Source organism: Oncorhynchus masou, chromosome 11 (genome assembly GCF_036934945.1).
Source record: "Oncorhynchus masou masou isolate Uvic2021 chromosome 11, UVic_Omas_1.1, whole genome shotgun sequence".
Classification (NCBI taxonomy): Eukaryota; Metazoa; Chordata; class Actinopteri; order Salmoniformes; family Salmonidae; genus Oncorhynchus; species Oncorhynchus masou.
In genome coordinates, this window is record NC_088222.1 from 51,735,804 (window position 1) to 51,760,789 (window position 24,986).

General features: G+C 44.0%; 1 protein-coding gene across 1 annotated transcript in view; it reads left to right on the top strand.

Annotated features, from left to right (window-relative positions):
• LOC135548817 (gamma-aminobutyric acid receptor subunit beta-2) overlaps positions 1 to 24,986 on the top strand; it is an 82,454-nt gene that overhangs the window by 15,340 nt on the left and 42,128 nt on the right. The window contains exon 4 of the mRNA XM_064978765.1: positions 19,085 to 19,305. Coding sequence (XP_064834837.1) covers positions 19,085 to 19,305 — 221 coding nt within the window. The remainder of the gene's footprint in view (positions 1 to 19,084; positions 19,306 to 24,986) is intronic.

Below are 24,986 nucleotides of genomic sequence, written 5' to 3' on the forward strand. Positions count from 1 at the left end.
TTCCCTGTGGTTAGACTACAGTAGTTATGCACTGATTCAGTAGTGTCGTCGACAGTGAACAATGAGCTGGCATGTATAGCCTTCAGGCCATAGCCGCAGCCCTATGCACATACACATAGGCTGCTGCATCTTGTCTGCTTGTCACAGGGAAGCATTGGGAATTGACAACATCTTGTCTTCTGCCGCTCATTGTGGAGTGATAATCTCCCCACCTGTTCTTTCACAACGTTCGAAAATGGCCGACGCAGCGGATGAGGCGGAGTGACAAATGAAAGTGGGTTTAATCGCCGCCAGTGCTACTCTCGGTGTGCTGTTCGGGATGCAGCACCGACGGAGCTTGCGCTATTTATTTATTTGTAGTGGTCACATGTGGCTGTCTCATGTGGCTGTCTCATGGTGATGTCTCTCTGTCACTGATGGGCCCAGCTGGATGTTGGGCAAAGGACACTGAACACTGTGCTCTCCTATCTGATGTGAATATTGTGCACTGGGAAATGAACACACAAACCTAGATTTGTCTCTGTTAGATAAATAGCTGAGTGGCAATTATATGTGGATGTGTGACTGATGTATTTCTGTTCACCTTACTACACAGTACACATATAGCACTGTAGTGATATAAGATCAATACCTCCACTAGAACATATCAAAAGCCAATCAACTCTGACTCTGGATAAGGCTCAAAAGGTTCTAACCGTAAAAACTGAAGCTGGAATAAGAAATGCTCTGCATTGAGCTACTGGGCTGTCCCGCTACCTTCGTGGTGGGGAGCAGAGGTAGCCACTCCACTGACACCGTGTACGATTAGAAGATTAATCAAGCTACAGGCTTGAGTGTGAAGGAGCCGCTCACAGTTATTTCATATATGAAGTGTTAGCGCCGTGTGCCTGTGACTGGACAGCGAGTCATTTCAGCAAACCACAGTGTGAAGTACAGAGGTGAGAATAGGTGTCGCTGCTCACGCTCACTAGAGACAGAGTGTCATCATTCTGCTCTCCCAATGCATCATGTCATCGAGGACTCTAATTGGCTATCCTGCAAGCTACAGTATATCTGTTCGTTTTTTCCCCTCACTGAGTTTTATCTGAGAAAATAATTGAGAAAAGTATAGCGAGTTGTCAATGGTCAAACATACTGTATCGAAAGAGACTTGTCAAAACACTGTGTTGCTCTTCAGCAGGGATGATTGCATTTAATGAGAAACCCTGTAACCATGGAAGATCTTAGACAATTCAGCTTAAGAACTCAGATTTAAACCAAAAATACTGGGCTCACTGTCTCTCCTCCCTGTGCTGTCTCGCTGCCTTACATAAGAGTTCCCACAGAGAGGAAAGAGAGGAAAATTAACCCAAGAACAAGTAAGGTGCTTTCTAGGCCAAGCGGTTTGCATCAGCAGTTATGCTAAAGCTGATCCCCAAAACAATTCTTGAGCTTTTAATTATGCAGGCCGACAACAGTGGCTAAGGGAGCTAACTAAAAGGAGGGGAAACAGAGGGTGGCAGGAAGGGAGGAGGATTAGTGGGTGCATGTCAGGGTTGCCCAATGCCCGTCTTCATTATTCCCTTCCCTTCATTCCGAGGAGGATGTGGGCTGTTGCATGTGGGAGCGGACGGATTTCTGCCTCCTCTCGCTCTCACTCTTTCGCTCTCTCTCTCTCTGAAATACCCACTGTAACATCCCAGATTGAATTCAGTGGGATGGGAAATACAGAGAAATGGAAGGAGAACAACAGGGTTTATTTCACGTAATGGATTAAATTCAGGGAACTGGATGCTGTTGAAAGGGGTAGTCAATTTTATATCCTCTATGTATTACGGTTTGCCAGCAAAAATCCAGCATGGGTGGGGTATTATTCCCCCTGAAATATTCTCAGCCAGTGTACTTGTGTTGTAGTCAAATGAAGCCCCATCTGACAACGACATGTCCAGTTCTGCTCTATGACATGCAACAGTGTGTATTCCCCTCCAAAGTATCAGTATAGATAGATATAATTCTGCTCAAAAACATGTTTCAAAATTCAGCCCCCGCTCCCGGATTGAGATTTGAGTACTCGATTGTGAACACACGTATTTAATATTGTATATGCTGTATCAATAAAAACTATTCGAATAAATATACATTTGTTGTATAATGCGTGCCCCTCAGTTTTATGTCATTGGTGTCTTGAAAATCACGTCAATTACAATACAAGGACCTTGAGCATACTCTACCGTGGCAAACTGTTATTGGAGTAGGGGTCTATATTAAAGAAAATTATTAGCTAATTACATCCTTCTAGTTTGTAATACATTTGAGGCTTCAATTGTTAATTTGGGGTGTCTAAATCCAAAGTGTCACTTGGTGTTTGTCATTTCCCTTCACTTAAATTGACTATGTGAGCAAAATAATTAATCATATCACTTTAGTCAATTATTTTGAAAGAATTGATGACCTTACATTTAAGCATTTGTGGCCTCTATTTCAGATCCTGATTTACATAACATTTCTCATTGGCGTTACCATCATTGGTGTTACTACTCCAACTGGTGGCACAAATATTGCAAGTTGTTAAGCTACCATATTAGTTGATTTAGATTTTATTCAAATACATTTAAATAAATGCAAATCTAGAAAAATGTCATTCATTTTTCCCAAAATGCCATGCCCAAATGCAACCATAATTCAAGAACGATCCATCTCCCAGTTTGGCTTGAAACATGCTTGTGAGGAAAGATTCAATCTCTCTCTGAAATAACATGACTCCTTGGATATCCCAAAATGATTTCAAGTCATTAAACTATCATATCAGTTCATTTATAATGCGAAGATGTACCCAAATGAATTGAAATAAACCACCCCCCCACACACACACACACACTCTCCTGTAAGTCACACCAAGTGAGAGGAGGTATTGCTTATTTAAGTGTGTCCCTGGTCAAGGATGTATCTGCAAGCCTCCACACTGACTGACAATTGTGGGTCAGGAACAGCAGGATGCTTTTTCAAAGACTCGCTTCCTGAATTGTGGTTGCCTGACATCGATCTCTAAATGTCAATGTATTACATGATCTCATTGTTGACAATATGAGATTTGGGTATGTTTTCGCTACACTACTGCAATAGCAATAAGGCTGCTTCTCAGACATACATAATGCATGAGGAATTGAGACTCCTAGCTCTGTTTGCTTAGAATATATTATTGTCTGTGTGGTGGAGTCAGAGGAATTTGAAAGGCTATGGAAAGGCAGAAGCTTGGCAGAAAAACCCTCTGAAACATACAACACATACCCTGTCACATTTGTCATATGAAGGAGACCAATGTGCAGCGTTGTATGCATACATTCTTCTTTCTTTAACGAATGAATACGGAACAAGATAACAAACCGTGATGCTAATATGAGTAGTGCAGACAGGCAACTAAACATAGAACAAGAACCCACAAACACAAAAGGGAAAACGGCCACCTAAATACTGTATAATCCCCAATCAGAGACAACAACAAACAGCTGACTGATTGGGAACCATATCAGGCCACCATAGACTGATATATACCTAAATCAAATCAAATAAAATTTATTTATATAGCCCTTCGTACATCAGCTGATATCTCAAAGTGCTGTACAGAAACCCAGCCTAAAACCCCAAAATGCAAGCAATGCAGGTGTAGAAGCACGGTGGTTAGGAAAAACTCCCTAGAAAGGCCAAAACCTAGGAAGAAACCTAGAGAGGAACCAGGCTATGTGTGGTGGCCAGTTCTCTTCTGGCTGTGCCGGGTAGAGATTATAACAGAACATGGCCAAGATGTTCAAATGTTCATAAATGACCAGCATGGTCGAATAATAATAAGGCAGAACAGTTGAAACTGGAGCAGCAGCACGGCCAGGTGGACTGGGGACAGCAAGGAGTCATCATGTCAGGTAGTCCTGGGGCATGGTCCTAGGGCTCAGGTCCTCCGAGAAAGAGAAAGAGAGAGAGAAGGAGAGAATTAGAGAACGCACACTTAGATTCACACAGGACACCGAATTGGACAGGAGAAGTACTCCAGATATAACAAACTGACCCCAGCCCCCCGACACATAAACTACCTCAGCATAAATACTGGAAGCTGAGACAGGAGGGGTCAGGAGACACTGTGGCCCCATCCGAGGACACCCCCGGACAGGGCCAAACAGGAAGGATATAACCCTACCCACTTTGCCAAAGCACAGCCCCCACACCACTAGAGGGATATCTTCAACCACCAACTTACCATCCTGAGACAAAGCTGAGTATAGCCCACAAAGATCTCCGCCATGGCACAACCCAAGGGGGGGCGCCAACCCAGACAGGATGACCACATCAGTGAATCAACCCACTCAGGTGACGCACCCCTTCCAGGGACGGCATGAGAGAGCCCCAGTAAGCCAGTGACTCAGCCCCTGTAATAGGGTTAGAGGCAGAGAATCCCAGTGGAAAGAGGGAACCGGCCAGGCAGAGACAGCAAGGGCGGTTCGTTGCTCCAGAGCCTTTCCGTTCACCTTCCCACTCCTGGGCCAGACTACACTCAATCATATGCCCCACTGAAGAGATGAGTCTTCAGTAAAGACTTTAAGGTTGAGACCGAGTTTGCGTCTCTGACATGGGTAGGCAGACCGTTCCATAAAAATGGAGCTCTAGAGCTAGACCTACAAAACGCCTAAACATACAAAAACCCTAGACAATACAAAAACTAGCATACCCACCCTCGTCACACCCTGACCTAACCTAAATATAAAGATAACAGAGATATTAAAGGTCAGAGCGTGACATACCCACACTCAGCCATATACACACAGCGGCACTAAGCTACATACTAACACTGGAACACACTTACTCACACACAGCATGCGCGCACACAAGTAGGCTCGTGACTACGCCAATGCCCGTGCACACACATACACAGACACATACACACATCAACACACGCACACGGAGGAAGAGGATGAGAGGCAAGTAAGTGGGAGAAATGGCATGGAGAGAAAGAGACTCATCTCTAATGTTAGACTGGTTTACATTCTGACGTCCACGGCTGAGATAGAAACTCTTGTCAACTTCCCCTTCCCCTTCCCCTCGAGCTAAAAAGAGCCCTAATAATCTTATCCCCTCTTCCGATGCCTCCCTATACAGATAAATTGCCACTCAAGTCAACGTCATTCTGGGACACAAAAAGGCCTGCAGATGCACCAATCATATCAAATAAATTGCATACAGTCAGTTAACTGCACTGATGCCAACCACGGAGCTATTGGCTTGTGCTCGGGGATCACAAAAAGGGCTGCCTAAATTCATTTCCCCTTCACAAGCCCGGAATGTTATGTCCGGAACAAGCTAAATAATGAAGGAGTAGAGAGGACCGAGAGAGAGTGGAAGGTATTGAGGCTATACAGCCCAAGAGATAGTGCCCCATTGAAACGCTCATCAACTCTCCAACAGGCTATACTTAGGAAATGATGAGCAAAAGACAAAATGATGACAAACCCTGTAAGAGGTTTAGTCCTCAGAGAAGAACAATGCCCTCTGGGAAATCCAATCATCCAACCAGAAAATGCTTTTTTGTTGCTTGAGTCTCAGTATCTGAGGAGTGAAACCTCATGTAAATGAACATGACACACACTGCATTGAGACTGCTGTGCCTGTTTACTGGCTGCTATGCCATTTCTAGACATTGTAATTTGTCGTGGTTGGTTTCTCCACTTCACCCTGTCATACAAAAGCAACATTTTTATTGTGTTTTTATTTCACAGGGCACTGGAGCAAAATATGGCGTTCCATTTCAGATATTCTGTGCAATGTGGACAAGCTGTTCAAAGGATTCTACATATACCCAGATACAAGTATCCCAGGGTACTGGGTGGATAGATAAGTTATACAGCTGTGGGTATACATATGTTGTCTATTGTTAGGAAACGTTTTGTAGCAGTGCCATATACTGTAGGTAGGCTATGTGAGTGGAACAAGGGATGCGTCTTTTCTGAGAGCTTTTCCAGTGACTGAAGTGGGTTAACATCAGACCGTACTATGGACATCTGGTTGAATGCTGGGTGGATCAGGTCTTCTCACTCAATCCATTCAAAAGACAGGAGGAAAGTGTGAAGTTGCTTTGGGATTCAGGCGTCAGCAGACTTTTGCTGCCATTCCGCGCGAGGCATTCCAGTTCAGCTCTTGTCGTAAACTCTTTAAAGCCATCTTGCACCTTCTAATAGGGCCCAACACCAGCTACGTTTTATGGATAGAGAAGCTTACTCGGCGGCATTTGTTCAGTAGTAATGATCAGATGTGTTCACACGCTTGCTGTGAAAGTGTCAGAACATGTATTTATTTATTCTTCAACAGAGGCACGTGGATTGACGCAAGAGGCGCCTCCTCAGGGATTGAGATGGAAAGTCACAGAGGGAGAAGGGGGAAGGAGATATAAAGAAAGAAAGGAGGGAGGGGAGGTTGAAAGTGTGGCGAGACAAAAAGCAATTTGCATCACTGCTCCACTGAGCTTTCCTTACCTTTCATATTCCAACCCTTCCAGCAAACACACCACTGCCATTGAAATTGATAACTCACTTCAAAGGGTAGTGGGTGATGAGGAAGCAGAAATATAACCTATAGTCGCCCCCCAACCAACCTGCTCCCCTCCACCACCATCCCGCACTGCCTCGGTCCACTCAGGGTGGGGGACTGGTTACTGGGGGGAATAGTATCGAAAAGGTGGCCTTGTTGCATGCTCTGCCCAGGCCCTGCTATTGCCACTGCCAGGATACATTTGATAGGAGCCCGCCTAGTGAGGCAGCATCTCTAACCCGAGGCTGTGTTTTATCCACAAATCGTGCCTGCAGCGTTTTGGCCCAACACAGGTCAGTCATGCCAGGGCTACTCAACATGTTTTCTTTGTTTTAGTTATTGTTGTTTTCAATCTCTGTGTGTATCGGAAACTAAAGACATGCAATGGCATGGAGAGAGGATATATCTGAAATACCATTTCCTGCGATAAGGAACAAGGTTATACAATGGATACAAAATGTGGACATGTGATTATTCCCTGTTGAATATAGTATTGCTAATGAATCCTTACTTTCCTGTCAGCAGCTGAGTAATTGCACAACACTCTTTGGTACTCAGACCTGACCAATGTTTCAGCACTTCTCTTCAGTTAGCATTCTGTGAAAGCCTCTTAGGCTGCAGTGGCACTTGCCCTGAGTCTGAGAAGGCGAAAAGGGATTTTGGAAACTTTCAAAAGGTAGAAAGAAAATGAAACCTTTAGATCTGCCATAATAATGCATAGTCATAATCGAGGTTTTGGTGGTGTGGAGGTTTGGTTTTGTGACTGCGATAAGTGGCCAAACTGAGCCATTGGATGCAGCCATTTGTTAAACGGATTTGTTCATACAAAGCCAACAGCTGTGGAAGAGGTTGGAGAAAAATAATTACTCTATTGTCGTCCTCACTGGCAGCCCAGCTCTTATAAATCTAGCCGTCTCTTTTTCTCTCCTCTGACTTAGATTACTTAGTGATGCTCATTACCACTGGTGTTATGACAGACTCCTCCACACGGACACTGGCTAGCACTGCGATTCTGTTGATTCTCAGCAGCAGTTCCCCATCACCCTCTCCTCTCCTTACAGAGAGATGGAGGCTATAACACACCTTTGAGGAGCTCCATGTTTTGCTCCATGTTTTACTCCAGTCCCAGTAACTTTGGCACAGTGGCCCATTAGCAGGGCCATCCTGCTAAGCAAGCCTTCCCTATCTGGTGAAGCTGGTTCAAGACAATAGCAGCAATGGGATGACAAGGGGGACTCTCTATCCCTCTGCATAACAAGCCACAGCCATAATGCAGTCTTTATTCAAGTGTGGCGTCTGTCCAAACTTTGGACAGCTGTGAAAACTCCTCTGTGTGAAAACAGGAAAAGCCTCACAGGAAATGCCTACATTGATGATCTAATCGCTAACGAAAACATGCTTCAAATTGCACGAGATTTCATAATGATGTGAATACTGCGGGTATAGATGATAGTAGGCTTTATTGGCAAATTGGCAGTCAGACTGAATTGTACAGTACACAATCATAGATAATAATAATAAAATAGTACTCCTAAATTGCAGGTGTAATCCTTCTGCCAGGCGAGAACAGATGCAGTTTACTCTTACCCCAAGGGACTATTCCCCAGACACGCACAGTGAGCAGTCATGGCAAACTATTTGTTATCGTACATGGATCTATACATGTTCATATTTCTCTGCCTGAATAAACACACACGTAACGTGCATGGAAACACACACGGTTGCACACACAAACAAGTAAACACATATACACACAAACACACACACTCTCTCACTCTCTCACGCACACACTCCACTCTGTTCCTATCATCTTCTATCTCTTCTACTCTATGACTTTCATAGTGAATACTGTGGTACTTCCAACAAGTTATTTTGCCAATGTTGGTATTGTGGTCTACCAAATGCAGACTCTAGTGACAACATCAATACATACAATACTCACAATAGTTCACTGTGGAGTGTTGTGTACACAGTACATGGACCACAGACAGGTTGATATGATAGATCAATGTAACCAAAGCCAAAGGGAGAGCTCATACTACAATGCACCACGGCCTTGAGACGTTCTCATCAGAAAGAGAGAAGGACCCCATGCCTAGTAGATGCTACAGATATACTACCTTAATTTGACTAGTTTCTCACAACATTCAAATGATCCTGCAGTAAAAGGACATGATTTATTATGGGATTATAATGAATGGACATTTATTGTCGGGGGTGATACATGTTTTGTTAGGGCAAATCAAGTTTGACATTTTTTTGAGGAAATGACAAGGTTATGAAGCCTTTTTAAACATTGAATACACTACAAAGTTGAATTTCCTGCTACGCAGGAAAATGCTTTGTGACGACAGAGTGATCAAATTAAGATAGCAGATCTGTAGTGTGTAGTGTTGAGTGGAGAGGGAACTAGGTTGTGAAGCCTCCATGGAAACAAAGCCCAGCATGTGTTGTTAAGATTGCGAGAGTGAGCGCAGCGAGAGTGATTACATAAAGATCAACTGGGATGTATCTCAAGTGTTGGGAGGCTGCACGTGCAGGAAGGAGCCTGTTTAGTACAGTAAAGTGCTGTAAGTAGGCCTACAGATTTACTTTATCTTAATTTGACCAGCTTCTCACAAATAATCCTGCAGCAACAGGAAACGTTAATTATTATGTGGATTATAATAATGGACATTTTTGTAATGGTTGATAAATTGTGCATTTGGGCAAATCAAGCCTGATATTTTAAAGTGGACATTGCACCATTTAGAAGCCTTTTAAATCTGAAATATACTACAAGTTAGCATTTCCTGTTGTGCATGAAAACTATCTGTGACAACAGAGTGATCAAGTTAAGAAAGCACATCTGTACATATCCTCAACCACCACTAACCAACAGCAGACTAAACGGTTTCTCAATTTCCTGTGTCCACACTTGCCTTCTGTCTGGAGTGTTAACATAGGGGACTCGGCAGCCTAGTTACTTAGTCTTGGAGCAGCAGTTGATTCGTCAGAGGATCAGGTGCAAAAATAGATTCAATTTATTTGAAAATAATTAGGTCTAGGCGCCCGTCAGCGGGACACCTGTCGACAACATCCGGTGAAATTGGAGGGTGCGCAATTCAAATAAATAATCGTAATATTAAACATGTATGAACATACAAGTATCTTATATCGGTTAAAATCTTAAATTCTTGTTAATCTAACTGCATTGTCCGATTTACAATAGGCTTTACAGCGAAAGCATACCATGCAATTGTTTTAGGACCGCGCCGCACATCCACATATTTTTCAACCAGCACAGGCTTCATAAAATCACAAATAGCGATTAAATAATCACCTACTTTGTGAAAATATTCCTCTGTCTGCAATCCAAAGGGTCCCAGCTACAACATGCATGGTCGTTTTGTTAGATAAAATCTTTCTTTATATCCCAAAAAGTCTCTTTAGTTGGCGCCATCGATTTGAGTAATCCACTCGTTCAACATGCAGACAAAGGAATCCAAAAAAGCTACCCCTAAACTTTGTTAAAACAAGTCAAACTACATTTATATTCAATGCTCAGGTACCCTAAAATGTAAATAAACTGTAATATTTCATACAGAAAGAAGTATTTTCAATAGAAAGTCAAATTAGCAAGTGCGCGTCCTCTTCGTCGCACGCCCACAGACTGATTTCCAACTGTGACTCCTGGTACCAAAACTCAAAATTCTTCCTCGTTTTGGAAGAAACTGTCCTGAAACCTTGAACAAAGACTGTTAACATCTAGTGGAAGCCATAGGAATTGCAATATGGCAGCTGGAATTACATAGAACCCATAGCATTCTATTGAAAGAGCTTTTATTGAAAAAAAAAATCATTTTCGGGCTACCATATCAATTGTGTTGTAGTCTCATACATTATTTTAACATTTCTATCCAATGATACCAATCATATACATATCCTGGCTTCTGGGCCGGAGTAACATGCAGTTTACTTTGGGCATGTCAGTAAGGCGGAAATTCTGAAAAAATATCCTAGCCCTAAGAAGTCAGTGCAGGTGATGAAGAAGACTGGATACAGAGGTTATTTACTAAATACAAATGCAGGAAAATTATTTAAAAAACGCATTATGTAAAATGTTCTTCCCATGTTTAATGAGCTGAAATGAAATATCTCAGAAATGTTCCATATGCACAAAAACCTTATTTCTCTAAAATGTTGTGCACAAATTTGTTTACATCCCTGTTAGTGAGCATTTCACCTTTGCCAAGATAATCCATTCACCTGACAGGTGTGGCATGTCAAGAAGTTGATTATACAGCATGAGTATTACACAGGTGCACTGTGTGTGCTGGGGACAATAAAAGGCCGCTCGAAAATGTACGACACAATTCCACAGATTTCTCAAGTTTTGAGGGATCATGCAATTGGCTTGATGACTGCAGGAATTTCCAACAGAGCTGTTTCCAGGCAATTTCATGTAAATTACTCTACCAAAAGCCAACAACGTAATTTTTGAGAAGATAACCCATGGCCTCACAACCGCAAACTATGGGTCGTGTGGGCGAGCGTTTTGCTGATGTTAACGTTATGAACAGACTGTCCTGTCCTATGGTGGCGGTGGTGTTATGGTATGGGCAGGCATAAACTACGAACAATGGACATCGTGACATTCATCCAATCCCATCACCTCATGTTTCAGCATGATAATGCACAGCCCCATGTCACAAGGATCTGTACATCATTTCTGGAAACTGAAAATGTCCCAGTTCTTCCATGGCCTGCATACTCACCAGACATGTCACGCATTGAGCATAAATGAATGACAGCGTGTTCTAGTTTCCGCCAACATCCAGCAACTTCACACAGCCTTTGAAGGGAAGTGAGACAACATTCCACAGGCCAGAATCAACAGGCTGATCAACTATATGCGAAGGAGGTGTGTCATGCTGAATGAACAAGCCTTTTCTACTCAACCCAAAAGCTCTTTTAAGAGCTCAGTGTCGCTGCTCCACCAGTATTGCTGTGCTTAGGCCTCCCAGATCCCCCGGAATGCCCTAGCTACTCCATCCTTTCTTTAAATGAGAGGAAGCAGCGGTGGACGTTTTTCAGGGTAGATTTCGCTCTAGAAGATGCCATGACTGTGTTTGCCTCAGATTCTGAGGCGTCATATGACAACGGTGCCTCGACGAGGATGTTGGGAAGTGTTTGGGTTTTTCTCTGGAAAATCCACCCTACTGACCGAGGCTGAAATCACCCCCATCCCTAGGGAGAGCAAGGGGAATTTCACATTCTTGGGTGAGGAGGAGACGGGCTCTGAGTTTTCAGCAGCCCCCTACTATGCAACGGCCTCTCTGCGCTCTGACTTTACAGGGCTCATTGAGCGGGCTGCGAGCCGTCTGGAGATTACATTGCCCCCCATTCCCTCCAACCCGGAAGTGGATATGATGGTGGGCGGCCCATACTCAAGACCAAGAAGGGCGGCCGTGCCTTTGACACTGGCTATACCCTCGCTCGGAAATTATGTGGAGGGTGCATTGGGGGTCGCCTTTAACGGTCAGAGTGTCGGAAAATGTGGACACCCCATTCGTCAGAGTCCTTTATTCTAGGTGAATAGGCTGTAACAGCAGCAAATAATATTGCCCTCCTAGCAGCCTCTCTGTCCCGTCTCACCACGGGTAAGACTGAGCTGTCAGAAGAGGAGATAGAGGAATCATTGAAGATTTATGGCGCCAGCCTCCATCTCACACAAGCATTGGCTGTATGGGCGGGGAGGTCCATGGCCACTTCGGTGGTTGTTTCTCACAGAACGCGCCAATATTTCCTCTCCCTTTCAAAGGTGGCTCCCCTTGAGCTGTCCCATCCAATTCTACCGAACTCCTCCCCCGTTTTCGGGCATGATGCAGAAGACGCCAGAGAAAATAACCACACTTGTGAAAGAAATTACGCACCTTTCGGTGAAGGAGGCGGTTACAGTAGTTCCTACATCCTAGTGCCAAAAAAGACAGTGGGAATGAGGCCAATATTGGATTTACGCACTCTCAATGAGAACTTAGCCAAATGGCCCTTCCGAATGCTTACGACAAAACGTCTGCTGGAATGTATCCACAACAGAGACTTTTGTGTAAGCATAGACCTAAAGGACGAATACTTTCATATGCTGGTACATCCTCGTCACAGGAAGTTTCTGCATTTCGCCTTCCAAGGAGTGGATTACGAGTAAGCGAGGATGCCATTCGGGTACGCCCTGGAACCCCACACCTTTTCCAAATGCGTGGAGGCGGCGTTGGTACCGTTGCGTCATCAAGGGATAAGGCTATTAGCCCACCTAGACAACCTACTGGTTCTCGCCCCATCAGCAGAGCTGGCGATCGCACACACGACACAGACAGTGATTCATCTCACACATCTGGGGTTCACTGTGAATTGGGAAAGAGCCCAGTCATCAGATTGTCTATCTGGGTTTACAGCTAGACACTGTGACTATGAAAACTAAAATTTCAGATCCTCAACAGGCTGCCTTGTTGCTAGCCCTACGAAGGTTTCATCCGAATTACACGATGACAGCGCATTCCGTCATGACACTCTTGGGTCTCATGTCGTCTACCTACCGTGGTTCCGCTGGTACTTCTGCACATATGCAGAACACAGTGATGGTTTGCCAAACTACGACTGAACCCAGTGAGGTACCGTCATTGGTTTTTGGTGGTTCCCCTCTCGCTCATAGCGGACCTGAACTATTGGAGAGACCCGTGCGTTTTGACGCAAGGGTTCCCAATAGGCAAAGTGTCCTCCTACATTCCAGTGTTTACAGATGCTTGTCTGACTGGATGGGGAGGGACATATCAAGCTCGGGCAATCGAAGGTGTGTGGCCTCCTGTTGAAGGAATTCTAAATTCCTCTGTATTGTTTCCCAATCAGAATTAATGACTCTGTCAATGCATTCTATGGGATTGTAAGACCCAATATTTTTATAAGAATGGACAGAGCCCCGGTCTTAAAAGTCATGTAACAGCATTTAATTCAAGAGAGTACTGGTATATACACATTTTTCCACAGGTTATAAACTGAAAATGACGTCAGCGTTTTCTAAATGTTCTATCTCTTCATGACACCGGTAGAGAGGCCCTATAGTTCTCGAGCCTTCCCTCCTCGCCTGTAGCCAAGGTCAGTGTAGATAGCATTCTAGACAGTCTAGAGATAGTCCGTCCCTGCCATCTGGAGATAGTTCATCCATTTGTACCAAGGCACTGTTCTAAACTCCTGACTATATTATATACAATTGGGAATGGGAGCAAGAGAGAATTCATATATGTACAGTACATAATAGCATTTGGACTAGTCAGTCCTGATTGAAATGTATACATAATTAGTCATCATTGATAATTCCCTTAACACCTCCCTCGGGACGCCACATCAACCTGCTGGAGTTGGAGACCGTTCTACTGGTTCTGACTTACTTCATGTCTACCCTATGGGGTCATGGCGTGCTGGTGTGGTGCTAGTGCTGGTGACACCTGAACCACAGTAGCCTACATAAATCGCCAAGGAGAAGTCACTGCATTCCACCGGCTGGCGGAGGAATTGTGGCTGTGGAGCCCCCTATGGTTCTCCCTACGAGCCCAGGACAAACCACCACTAGGGATAGACACTTTTGCTCACCAACCATTGCCAGATGTTTTCCTGGACGCATTTCCACCGCTGTCAACATTTCTCCCACTGCTAGCCAGCGTGTGAATCATATTGATAGCGTCCATCGCCCAGGGGCCCAGTGGTACGCGGAGATGACTCAAATGTTGGTTGCACCATCATGGACATCGAGAGGACGCGATGTCTCAGGCGTGGGTGGCATAATAGTGCAATTGCCTCTAATCGGTCAACCATTGAGAGTCTGGCCCCTGGGGGACAGATTAGAGCGCCATGGGTTATCTGATTCAGTAATCAGAACCATACAGGGCTTGGGTGCAAGTTCCACATCCAGGATGTATGCCAGCAGATGGAACATGCTTTCACAATGGTGTGCCACAGAGAATGTGGACCCCGTGTGCTGTCAGGTTGAGAGCGTGCTCTCATTCCGACAGTTCATGTTTGACATCAGCGCTCACCCGCCACCATTAAGGTGTTCGCGGCAGCGATTTCATCTTGTCATGAGGGGTTTGGCAGAGACACCGTCTTCAGCCACCCTCTAGTGAAACGGTTTCTGTTGGGAACGTAGCGGCTTAGGACAATGCCTAGAGCCATGCTGCTCGAGTGGGATTTGACTTTGGTACTCGAGGCGCTCTGCGAGACGCCTTTTGAGCCATTAAATCAAATCCCCCTCAAGATGCTATCTCTGAAGACGGCACTGTTGCTTGCTCTGACATCGGCCAAAAAGCGCGTCAGTGATTTGTGTGCTTTTTCAACGAGACCCGACTGACTGCCTTGCCATCAATGGCGATCTGAGCAGAGCCGTGTTATGTCCTCACCCAGAATTTATGCCGACGGTTATTAAAAGCTCATATAGGTCATGGACCGTTGAGCTGTGGGCCTTCTCCCCCCCCTCCCCATGTGGAGCGGAGAGAGGAGAGGCTTCATCGCATGTGCCCGGTGCAGCGATGATTAGGTCATCACCTCAGCTGTTTGTGTGTCACGGTGCTAGTACACATGGTGGACCACTTTCAGAACAGCAGCTGTCTCATTGGCATTGCGAAGCCATTGAGACGGTTTATGAGGCGGCAGGGCAACCAATGCCTCAGGGAGTAAGAGCCCGCTCCACTCTTGGAGTAGCGGCGTCTACGGCCCTTTTCAGAGGAACATGGGTAGAGGATATTTGTGCAGCGGCGTCGTGGTCGTCACCATCTCCTTTTATCCGGTTCTACCTTCTGGACATGTCTTCTAACTCGCGAGCTCGTTCTGTACTCGACGTGGCTGATGGGAGAACATGAGTTACGGGACAAGATGCAGGACCGTTGGGTGTGGTTCCCATTAGGTCCGTTCTTTTTTCATGGAGAGAGACATGTGACATAACTCATATCTGAGTTTGTCAGTACAGTAGAGTATATGTCCTGACTGCCCACCAGTGTTTCACTGTGTTGAGGTAGAGTGATGAGGGAAATAGTACTGTAACTGGTATTACTGCACTATTAGACTGGTCACTAACATAGATGATACCTCAATATTCCATCCATCTTCTGAGTCAGATTAGTATGACCCATATTCTGTTATCTGCCCACGAATCATTGGTTTTGGCCTACGGATTGAGTGTGGCGGATTACACACTGAGAAATCAGTGAGTATGTCTTCTAAATTGGTTCAGCCTGCACTCAGCATTGCTGATGGGAGGGGTAGAACTAAGGTGAGAAACCCAGGACCAATGGACAGGGTTTCCATCAGGTCCACTTTTTTGCATTAGAATGACTACATGACAAGACCTCTGGCTGAGGGTGTGGTGCAGCAGAGTCACATGTTATTGTCCTGCCCACAAGTCAATGACTGTCTATAACGGATTAGGGGTATAGTTCTATAACTGGTATTACGGTACTATTAGACCAATCTTTAACATTGACAGAATATTGAAGTATCATCTATCTGCTTGTACAGATTAGTATGGCTCATATCCTGTTTATCTGCCCACTAGTGATTGGTGAATGCCTCCAGGCTGAGTAGGGTGGATAAGACCGAGAACGCAGTATGTTGTGACACAGTGTTTACACAGTATGGTACAGTACTGCGGGATGTGGTCGCAGCCATAGCTGAGCCCGACCTTTTCATTCATTTTGAAAGTGTTAGGGTTGGCACGGAGTACATTTCGGAGCATTGCGTTCCGCCTTAAACCACTAGGAGCAGAGCTCCACGAAGTGGAACGGTAGTTACCGGAGTTATAACTCCAGTCATATGAGTGGAGTGGAGCTCCATATGGCTTAAGACCCTGCCGACCCCCAGTCTTGCTGAAGATCATTTCTAGGGAGGCCGATTGAGGGGAAGCGTCCCCTTATATATGGACACCTGTACTCCTATTGGCTGCATGTGTGTGTGTAAAGGTATAAAAAATAGAACTAGAGTTTCAAATCCGGTAACTATCGTTTTCTGATCCACGCCCCTACTTTTTGTTAACGTATCTGTGAACAACACGTGCATATCTGTATTCCCAGGCATGTGAAATCCATAGATTAGGGCTTATTGAATTCCTTTCAATTGACTGATTTCCTTATATGAACTGTAACTCAGGAAAATCATTGAAATTGTCGCATGTTTCCCCTTACAAAAACAGATTTCAGTTTTGAAACTGCAGTAAAAATGCAGTAACTGCAGTCGACTGTGGTATTTTGGACGTAGTAATTGCAGTGTATTGCAGCTGAACTGCAGTTATACTGCACAATTACTGCAGTAAAAAAAAAGGTTACTTTGGACACGGTATTTGCGGCAATACTGCGGCAATACTGCACTCCGATCTTTTTCGTAAGGGGCTTTAATATTTTTGTTCAGTATATAAAACTCACACAGCTGAGTAGGTGCCTATATACTGGCAGATCTTTGTCACAGAATGTTACCTCATAAGCAGCCTCTCTGAATGATACAAATAAATTCCCTAAACCATTAGCCCCTAGACCAGGTATTATTTGTATTTTCAATAAAGTGTTAATTAATACACCTCACAGGCAATACTATTGATCAATTGACATAGCAATGACCAACAATTAACACTTTATTGAATATAAATACGTAATTTGACATAAACATAAACATTTTTGATATGCAGTAAAAACACCCTTAGCCGGAAAAGGAAATAGAAACATTTCAAAATTATGAAAGTTACAACCAGGCTCTGCCGTTTATTTTTGAATGTTATGATGCACAATGTTTGATGTTACTTGGAATAGCATAGTTAGGTCAGCAAAAATGTTAGCAACAAACTTTGTTGCAAACAAGAAGTTCATGTGGAGAGAAATGGAGGGATGTGTTGGGCTTGAGTCACGTGACGATAGCTCACTGACTCAATCTCTGTTTCTGCTTCCATGCCCCTCTTTCCAGTCAGTCCATTCAGTGTAGTAGATATAGGGATGTCATCATCTTTGCAACCAACAGACATATCCAAAATGCATGTTCAGCCTCTGTTAGGAGAAGTGGATCTGCTAGTGGAGACAAAAGTGCCCTGAGACAGCAAGTTTCCCAAGTTTATTTTTCATGGATGGATGGATTGCTGGGCTTCTTATTGTTAGCGTAGCAGGAGCAGTGTGCTGGCTTGGCTGTTTGTTCCAAATTCACTCTGAACATTTTGCAATACTCTCTGGCTAACCACACAAATGATTATATTCAGCTGACATGCAATGTGCTCTGCAACTCTAATTTTGTCAATTGTTGTTTTATAGAGAATATTAGTAATCATTTGCAGTGACTCAGTCAATACATTTAGATATGAAGTCAGGACTGGGCTAAGTTACCACGGATGTAAAAAACCTAAAGAAATCAATATGCAGTATATGAATTGGGGTCATATTTTCTCTCCTTAGATATTTTTTAGCTTGTTTTTCTATTAAACATATTGATGATGTAATCTCTACAGTACACAGATACATGTTAAACAGAATACCTGTTTTACAGTGCAGTGCACACATGCACTACATGACCAAAGGTATGTGGGCACCTGCTCGTCGAACATCTCATTCCAAAATCATGGGCATTAATGTGGAGTTGGTCCCCCTTTGCAGCAATAACAGCCTCCACTATTCTGGGAAGGCTTTCCACTAGATGGTAGAACATTGGTTGAGGTCAAGGACTCTGTGCAGGCCAGTCAAGTTCTTCTACACCGATCTCAACAAACCATTTCTGTATCGACCTCACTTTGTTCACAGGGGCATTGTCATGCTGAAACAGGAAAGGACCTTCCCCAAACTGTTGCCACAAAGTTGGAAGCACAGAATAATTGACAATGTCATTGTATACTGTAGCATTAAGATTTACCTTCACTAGAAATAAGGGGCCGAGCCCGAACCATGAAAAACAGCCCCAGACCATTATTTCTCCTCCACCTAACTTTACATTTGGCACTATGCATTCGGGCGGGTAGTGTTCTCCTGGCATCTACCTAACCCAGATTTGTCTGTCGGACTGGCAGACGGTTAAGCGTGATTCATCACTCCAGAGAATGTGTTTTCACTACTCAAAAGTCCAATGGCGGCAAGCTTTACATCACTCCAGTCGATGCTTGGCATTGCACATGATGATGTTAGGCTTGTGTGCTGCTGCTCGGCCATGGAAACATATTTCATGAAGCTCCCTACGAACAGTTCTTATGCTGATTTTGCTTCCGGAAGCAGATTGGAACTCGGTAGCGAGTGTTGCAACCAAGGACAGATGACGTGCTACGCACTATGTGCTTCAGCACTCGGTTGTCCTGTTCTGTGAGCCAAGGGAGTGCCTGAAACGCTTGCTACTAAAATAAAAAACATGCTTTTTTTATTTGGACATGCTGATCCCTGGGCCCCAATAATATCTCTCTCTCTCTCTCTCTCTCTCTCTCTCTCTCTCTCTCTCTCTCTCTCTCTGCCTCTCTCTCTCTCTCTCTCTGTCTCTCTCTCTTTCTCTTTTTTAGGACTATACATTGACTATGTATTTCCAGCAAGCTTGGCGAGACAAGCGGTTATCCTACTCAGAGATTCCCCTCAATCTCACCCTGGATAACCGGGTAGCGGATCAGCTGTGGGTCCCGGACACCTACTTCCTAAATGACAAGAAGTCTTTTGTCCATGGTGTCACTGTGAAAAACAGAATGATTCGACTGCATCCAGATGGCACTGTGCTCTATAGCCTGAGGTAATGTTTGTAATGTTTCATAATTGTAAAAAAAAAAAAATCAATGACTTGACATTACTTTGGAGAAATAAGTCAATATTGTCACCAAGCCATGTACAAAACCACACCTTGAATAGGCCTCAACCCAATAAAGACAATGTTTGTTGGCAAGTTACTTAGTGAGCTGGTAGTAATCCATCATCGTTATCTTTCTAACTATCCAACAGTATGCGAGCAGACGATCCATATCCTTGAATATTCCCCAGATTCATTTTAACAAATTACCGGATACTTTAGACAACAGTATGTCAACTGAAAAGCTTGTTTGACATTTTTGGGTGGTTCATATTGAGATGCTATAACCTGTTTCCTGATTAATGGCCTCTATATATATATATAATGTGAATGGATTTCCAATGGAATATTCAAATGGGCTGGGATCTCTTTAAAATCAGTTGAAGTCCATTTCTTAAGGAGTGCTTTTGTTGGTTTCAATCAGACGAGCCACTGCATAGCACATTTGTAAGGTGGGTGGATATGTATTGAAGAGTATAATGACTGCAGTGCTGTGGATGATAATACACCTACGTAGCTTTTTGGAAGTTGGATCTGGTACTTAGAAAAGGGGCCAGAATAATGCCTACGCATCCCATTTGTAAACACAGGTTATTGAACATCATCCAAACGTCATGACAACACCGCTGTGTGCAGATATCCCCTTATCCAATAAACTGACGGGCTATTGTTGAGTTGCAGAAAATGGGAAGAGGGAGGGCAGGGGGACTTGTCTGATAAGGGGGATATGACTAGCTCATCTCTGTACCCCAGACATACAAATATCGCTAAGTTCCCTGAGTCGAGCAGTGAATTTCAAGCACAGATTCAACCACAAAGACCAGACATGTTTTCCAATGTCTCGCAAAGAAGAGCACCTATTGGTAGATGGGTAAAAAATACAATTAAAAGCAGACATTTAAATATCCCTTTGAGCATGGTTAAGATATTCATTACACTTTGGATGGTGTACCAATATACCCAGTCACTAAAAAGATACAGGCGTCCTTCTTAACTCAGTTATCAAAGAGGAAGGAAACCGCTCAGGGATTTCACCATGAGGCCAATGACGACTTTAAAACACTTACAGAGTTTAATGGCTGTGATAGGAGAAAACTGAGGATGGATCAACAGCATTGTAGTTATTCCACAATACTAACCTAATTGACAAAGTGAAAAGAAGGCAGCCTGCACAGAATAAAAATGCCCCAAAACATGCATCCTGTTTGCAACAAGGCCAAAGATTTGTCCTGCATGCAAACCGTTATGTTTGGGGCAATCCAATACAACACATTCCTGAATACCACTCTCCATATTTTCATGTTATGGGAATGCTTGTAATCGTTAAGGACTGCAGAGTTTTTCAGGATAAAACATTAACAGAATGGAATTAAGCACAGGCTTAATCCTAGAGGAAAATGTAGTTCAGTCTGCTTTCAAACAGACACTGGGAGACAAATTCACCTTTCAGCAGGACAATAACCTAAAATACAAGACCAAATATACACTGAAGTTGCTTACCAAGATGATGGTGAATGGTCCTGAGTGGCCGAGTTAAAGTTTTGACATAAATCTACTTGAAGATTTAGTCTAACAATGATCAACAACCAACTAGACAGAGCTTGAAGAATTTTGAAAATAATAATGGTCAAATTGTTGCGCAATCCAGTTATGGAATGCTATTTGAGACTTACCTAGAAATATTCACAGCTGTAATCACTGCAACCGGTGGAATACTTATGTAAATTTAGATATTTGTGTATTTCCTTTTCAATTCATTTGCACAAAAAAAAAGAAACGTGTTTTCACTTTGTTATTATGGGCTATTGTGTGTAGATTGGTGAACAAATATTTATCAATTTTGAGTTCAGACTTTAACACACCAAAATGTGGAATAAGTCAAGGGATATGAATACTTTCAGAAGGCACTGTATTTTTGCCTCCATCTGCCCCCCCCCCCCACTATGAGTTAGCACTTGGTATGTTGGCTTAGTGTTCGACACTCCACGTTACGTAATTCCTTCTCTCTCCTCCACTGCAGCAAAGAGCAATTAGCTGATTGTTTCATGGAGTGATTCATTGATTATTAAATATGTCAACCATAGAAGCCACATTATTGCCGAGGCTAGATAGCTTTAAGTTATTAGAGTGTCAGAGTCCAGAATAATCTCTCCATCTATCATTGACCTGAGCCGTCCTATCAGACGAGAGAAAGAGGAGGGGAACTGGAAGCCTTGTCTCCCCTGTCTCCCATCATATTTCCCCTTCCCATCTTACTTCCTGATAACAAACAGCACTACTAAAGCTGCATTATATCTTCCCCCTTTTGCGACGCAAGGCCAGGGATTTGAGTTGTCAACAGAAATATTTTACATGGTTATTATATTGCTAACAATGAGGTGGCCCTTAGGAACTTCATATATTATAGATGTGGGCGAAATAATTCTTACTGTATTGCAAAGTGTCCTATTATACACAAGTGTTTGGAATAATGCACTGTATTTTCCAGGCAAGATAACTAGTTCTAGTGGGGATTTTTATATGCTACATACGCTGAGAAAAGAGCTCTTCAAAACAAATATACTCAGCAAAAAAAGAAACGGACCCTTTTCAGGCCCCTGTCATTTAAATATAATTTGTTAAAATCCAAATAACTTCACAGATCTTCATTGTAAAGGGTTTAAACACTGTTTCCCACGCTTGTTCAATGAACCATAAACAATTAAGGAACATGCACCTGTGGAATGGTCGTTAAGACACTAACAGATGGTAGGCAATCATAGTTATGAAAACTTTGGACACTAAAGAGGCCTTTGTACGGACTCTGAAAAACACCAAAAGGAAGATGCCCAGGGTCCCTGCTCATCTGCGTGAAGATGCCTTAGGCATGCTGCAAGGAGGCATGAGGACGGTAGATGTGGCCAGGGCAATAAATGGCAATGTCCGTACTGTGAGACGCCTAAGACAGCGCTACAAGGAGATAGGACGGACACTTGATCGTCTTTGCAGTGGCAGATCATGTGTAACAACACCTGCACAGGATCGGTATATCCGAACATTACACCTGCGGGACAGGTATAGGATGGCAACAACAACTCCCCGAGTCACACCAGGAACGGACAGTCCCTCCATCAGTGCTCAGGCTGTCCGCAATAGGCTGAGAGAGGCTGGACTGAGGGCTTGTAGGCCTGTTGTAAGGCAGGTCCTCACCAGACATCACCGGCAACAATGTCGCCAAACCCACCGTGGCTAGACCAGACAGGACTGGCAAAAATTGCTCTTCCCTGATGAGTCACAGTTTTGTCTCACCAGGGGTGATGGTCGGATTTGCGTTAATCGCGGGATCGATTTGGAGTTGGAGAGTCCGTTATGGTCTGTGCGGTGTGTCACAGCTTTATCGGACTGAGCTTGTCATTGCAGGCAGTCTCCAAGCTGTGCGTTACAGGGAAGACATCATCCTCCCTCATTTGGTTCCCTTCTTGCAGGCTCATCCTGACATGACCCTCCAGCATGACAATGCCACCAGCCATACTGCTCATTCTGTGCATGATTTCCTGCAAGACAGGAATGTCAGTGTTCTGCCATGGCCAGCGAAGAGCCCAGATCTCAATCCCCTTGACCTGTTGGATCGGAGGGTGAGGGCTAAGGCCATTCCCCCCAGAAATGTCCGGGAACTTGCAGGTGCCTTGGTGGAAGATTGGCGTAACATCTCACAGCAAGAACTGGCAAATCTGGTGCAGTCCATGAGAAGGAGATGCACTGCAGTACACCAGATACTGACTGTTACTTTGGATTTTGACCCCCACACGGACACATTTTTACATTTATTTTTGTCACATGTATTTGGAACTTGTTCAGTTGTTGAATCTTGTTTTGTTCATACAAATATTTACACATGTTAAGTTTGCTGAAAATAAACGCAGTTGACAGTGAGAGAACGTTTCTTTTTTTCCTTTTTTTCGTAATCTGGGTGTAACGGAGAGAGAGCATGCGTTTTTTACCTGGCTACTGGAAAATTACTCTTTTATTCCCGACCGCTGTGTGGAAAAATCACATTAAGCAGAGGCTTTGGAAGTCAAGTCATTGTCACGTGTGCTCCCTCGCCGGCCTCTAGGTCACCAGGCTGCTCGTTATGGCGCACACCTGTCACCATCGCTACGCGCATCTGCACACAATGATACTCACCTGGACTCCATCACCTCCTTGATTACCTGCCTTTTACATGTCACCCCCTTTGGTTTCTCCCGCAGTCGTCATTGTTTCTGTTCCTGGGTCATGTCTGTGCTTTGTTTGTGTTATGTGTTTGTTTCTTTTATTTATTGAAACACACACTCCCTGAACTTGCTTCCCGACTCCCTGAACTGGCTTCCCGACTCTCAGCGTACATCGTTACAGAATGACGACTCAAAGGGAAGCATCAGGGAGTGATTTTTTTTGTTTTGTTTTTGTGTTGGAGGTGATGTCTGGTCTGGGTGTTGGAGCTGGAGCTACCTGAGAGGTCTCGGCCAGTTAGTCGGATTCCCATGTCTCAGTTCGCCCGACAGGTTTCCATACCTCAGTGGGAACGATAGCTTCACATGCCTCAGCGAGCTCGATAGGCTCCCAAGCCTCAGCCGGATGAATAGGTTTCCGTGCCTCGACCGAGGTTGGAGACGAACGTGCTTGGGAGGGGGTACTGTCAAGTATACTCTCTCTCCAGCGCTCTAGATCGTCATGCTCCCGCGCCTCAGCTGGATCGACAGGTTCCCGTGCCTTAGCAGAGGTGACCGGTCCACTCCTGATCCCAAGGGATCGTCATCTTGGCCTGCGGCGGAGCCACTCGTCGGGGAGGGAGTACTGTCACGTGTGCAACTGCGCATAATGACACTCACCTGGACTCCATCACCTCCTTGATTACCTGCCCTTTACATGTCACTCCCTTTGGTTCCTCCCCAGGTCGTCATTGTTTCTGTTCCTGGGTCATGTCTGTGCTTTGTTTGTGTTGCGTGTTTGTTTAATTTATTAAAACACTCACTCCCTGGACTTGCTTCCCGACTCTCAGCGTACCTCGTTACAGTCATGAGTGCAGAATGGAAATTATCCCCTTTCTACATTGATTTTCATCTTGTTTCTAAAGGATTACAGGATGCTAATTTAGATGAGGCCGAAGGGAAAGTGAAGGGGAGGAGGATGACACTGACGAGCAGTGTGAGACAGACCTTTGACAGTGCATTTGTGTTTAGACTAATGACCTTCACAGGCCGCTGTCAAGCCCAGCGTGACCAGAAGCACTTATTTTGAGAGCTGTAGCATGAAAGCAGGGGTAAATTTGACTCATAACTTAAGGAATAAAGACATACGGTGGCCCCCTTGGCATTTTTTACTATTTTGTTGCATTACATTCTGTAATTTAAATGGATTTTTATTTGGAATTCATGTAATGGACATACACAAAATAGTCCAAGTTGGTGAAGTGAAATTTAAAAAATTACTTTTTTAAAACATTTTTTGTTTTTATTAAAAAACGGAAAAGTGGTGGGAGCATATGTATTCACCCCCTTTGCTATGAATCCCCTAAATACAATCTGGTGCAACCAATTACCTTCAGAAGTCACATTAGTTAAATAAAGTCCATCTGTGTTCAATCTAAGTGTCACATGATCTGTCAC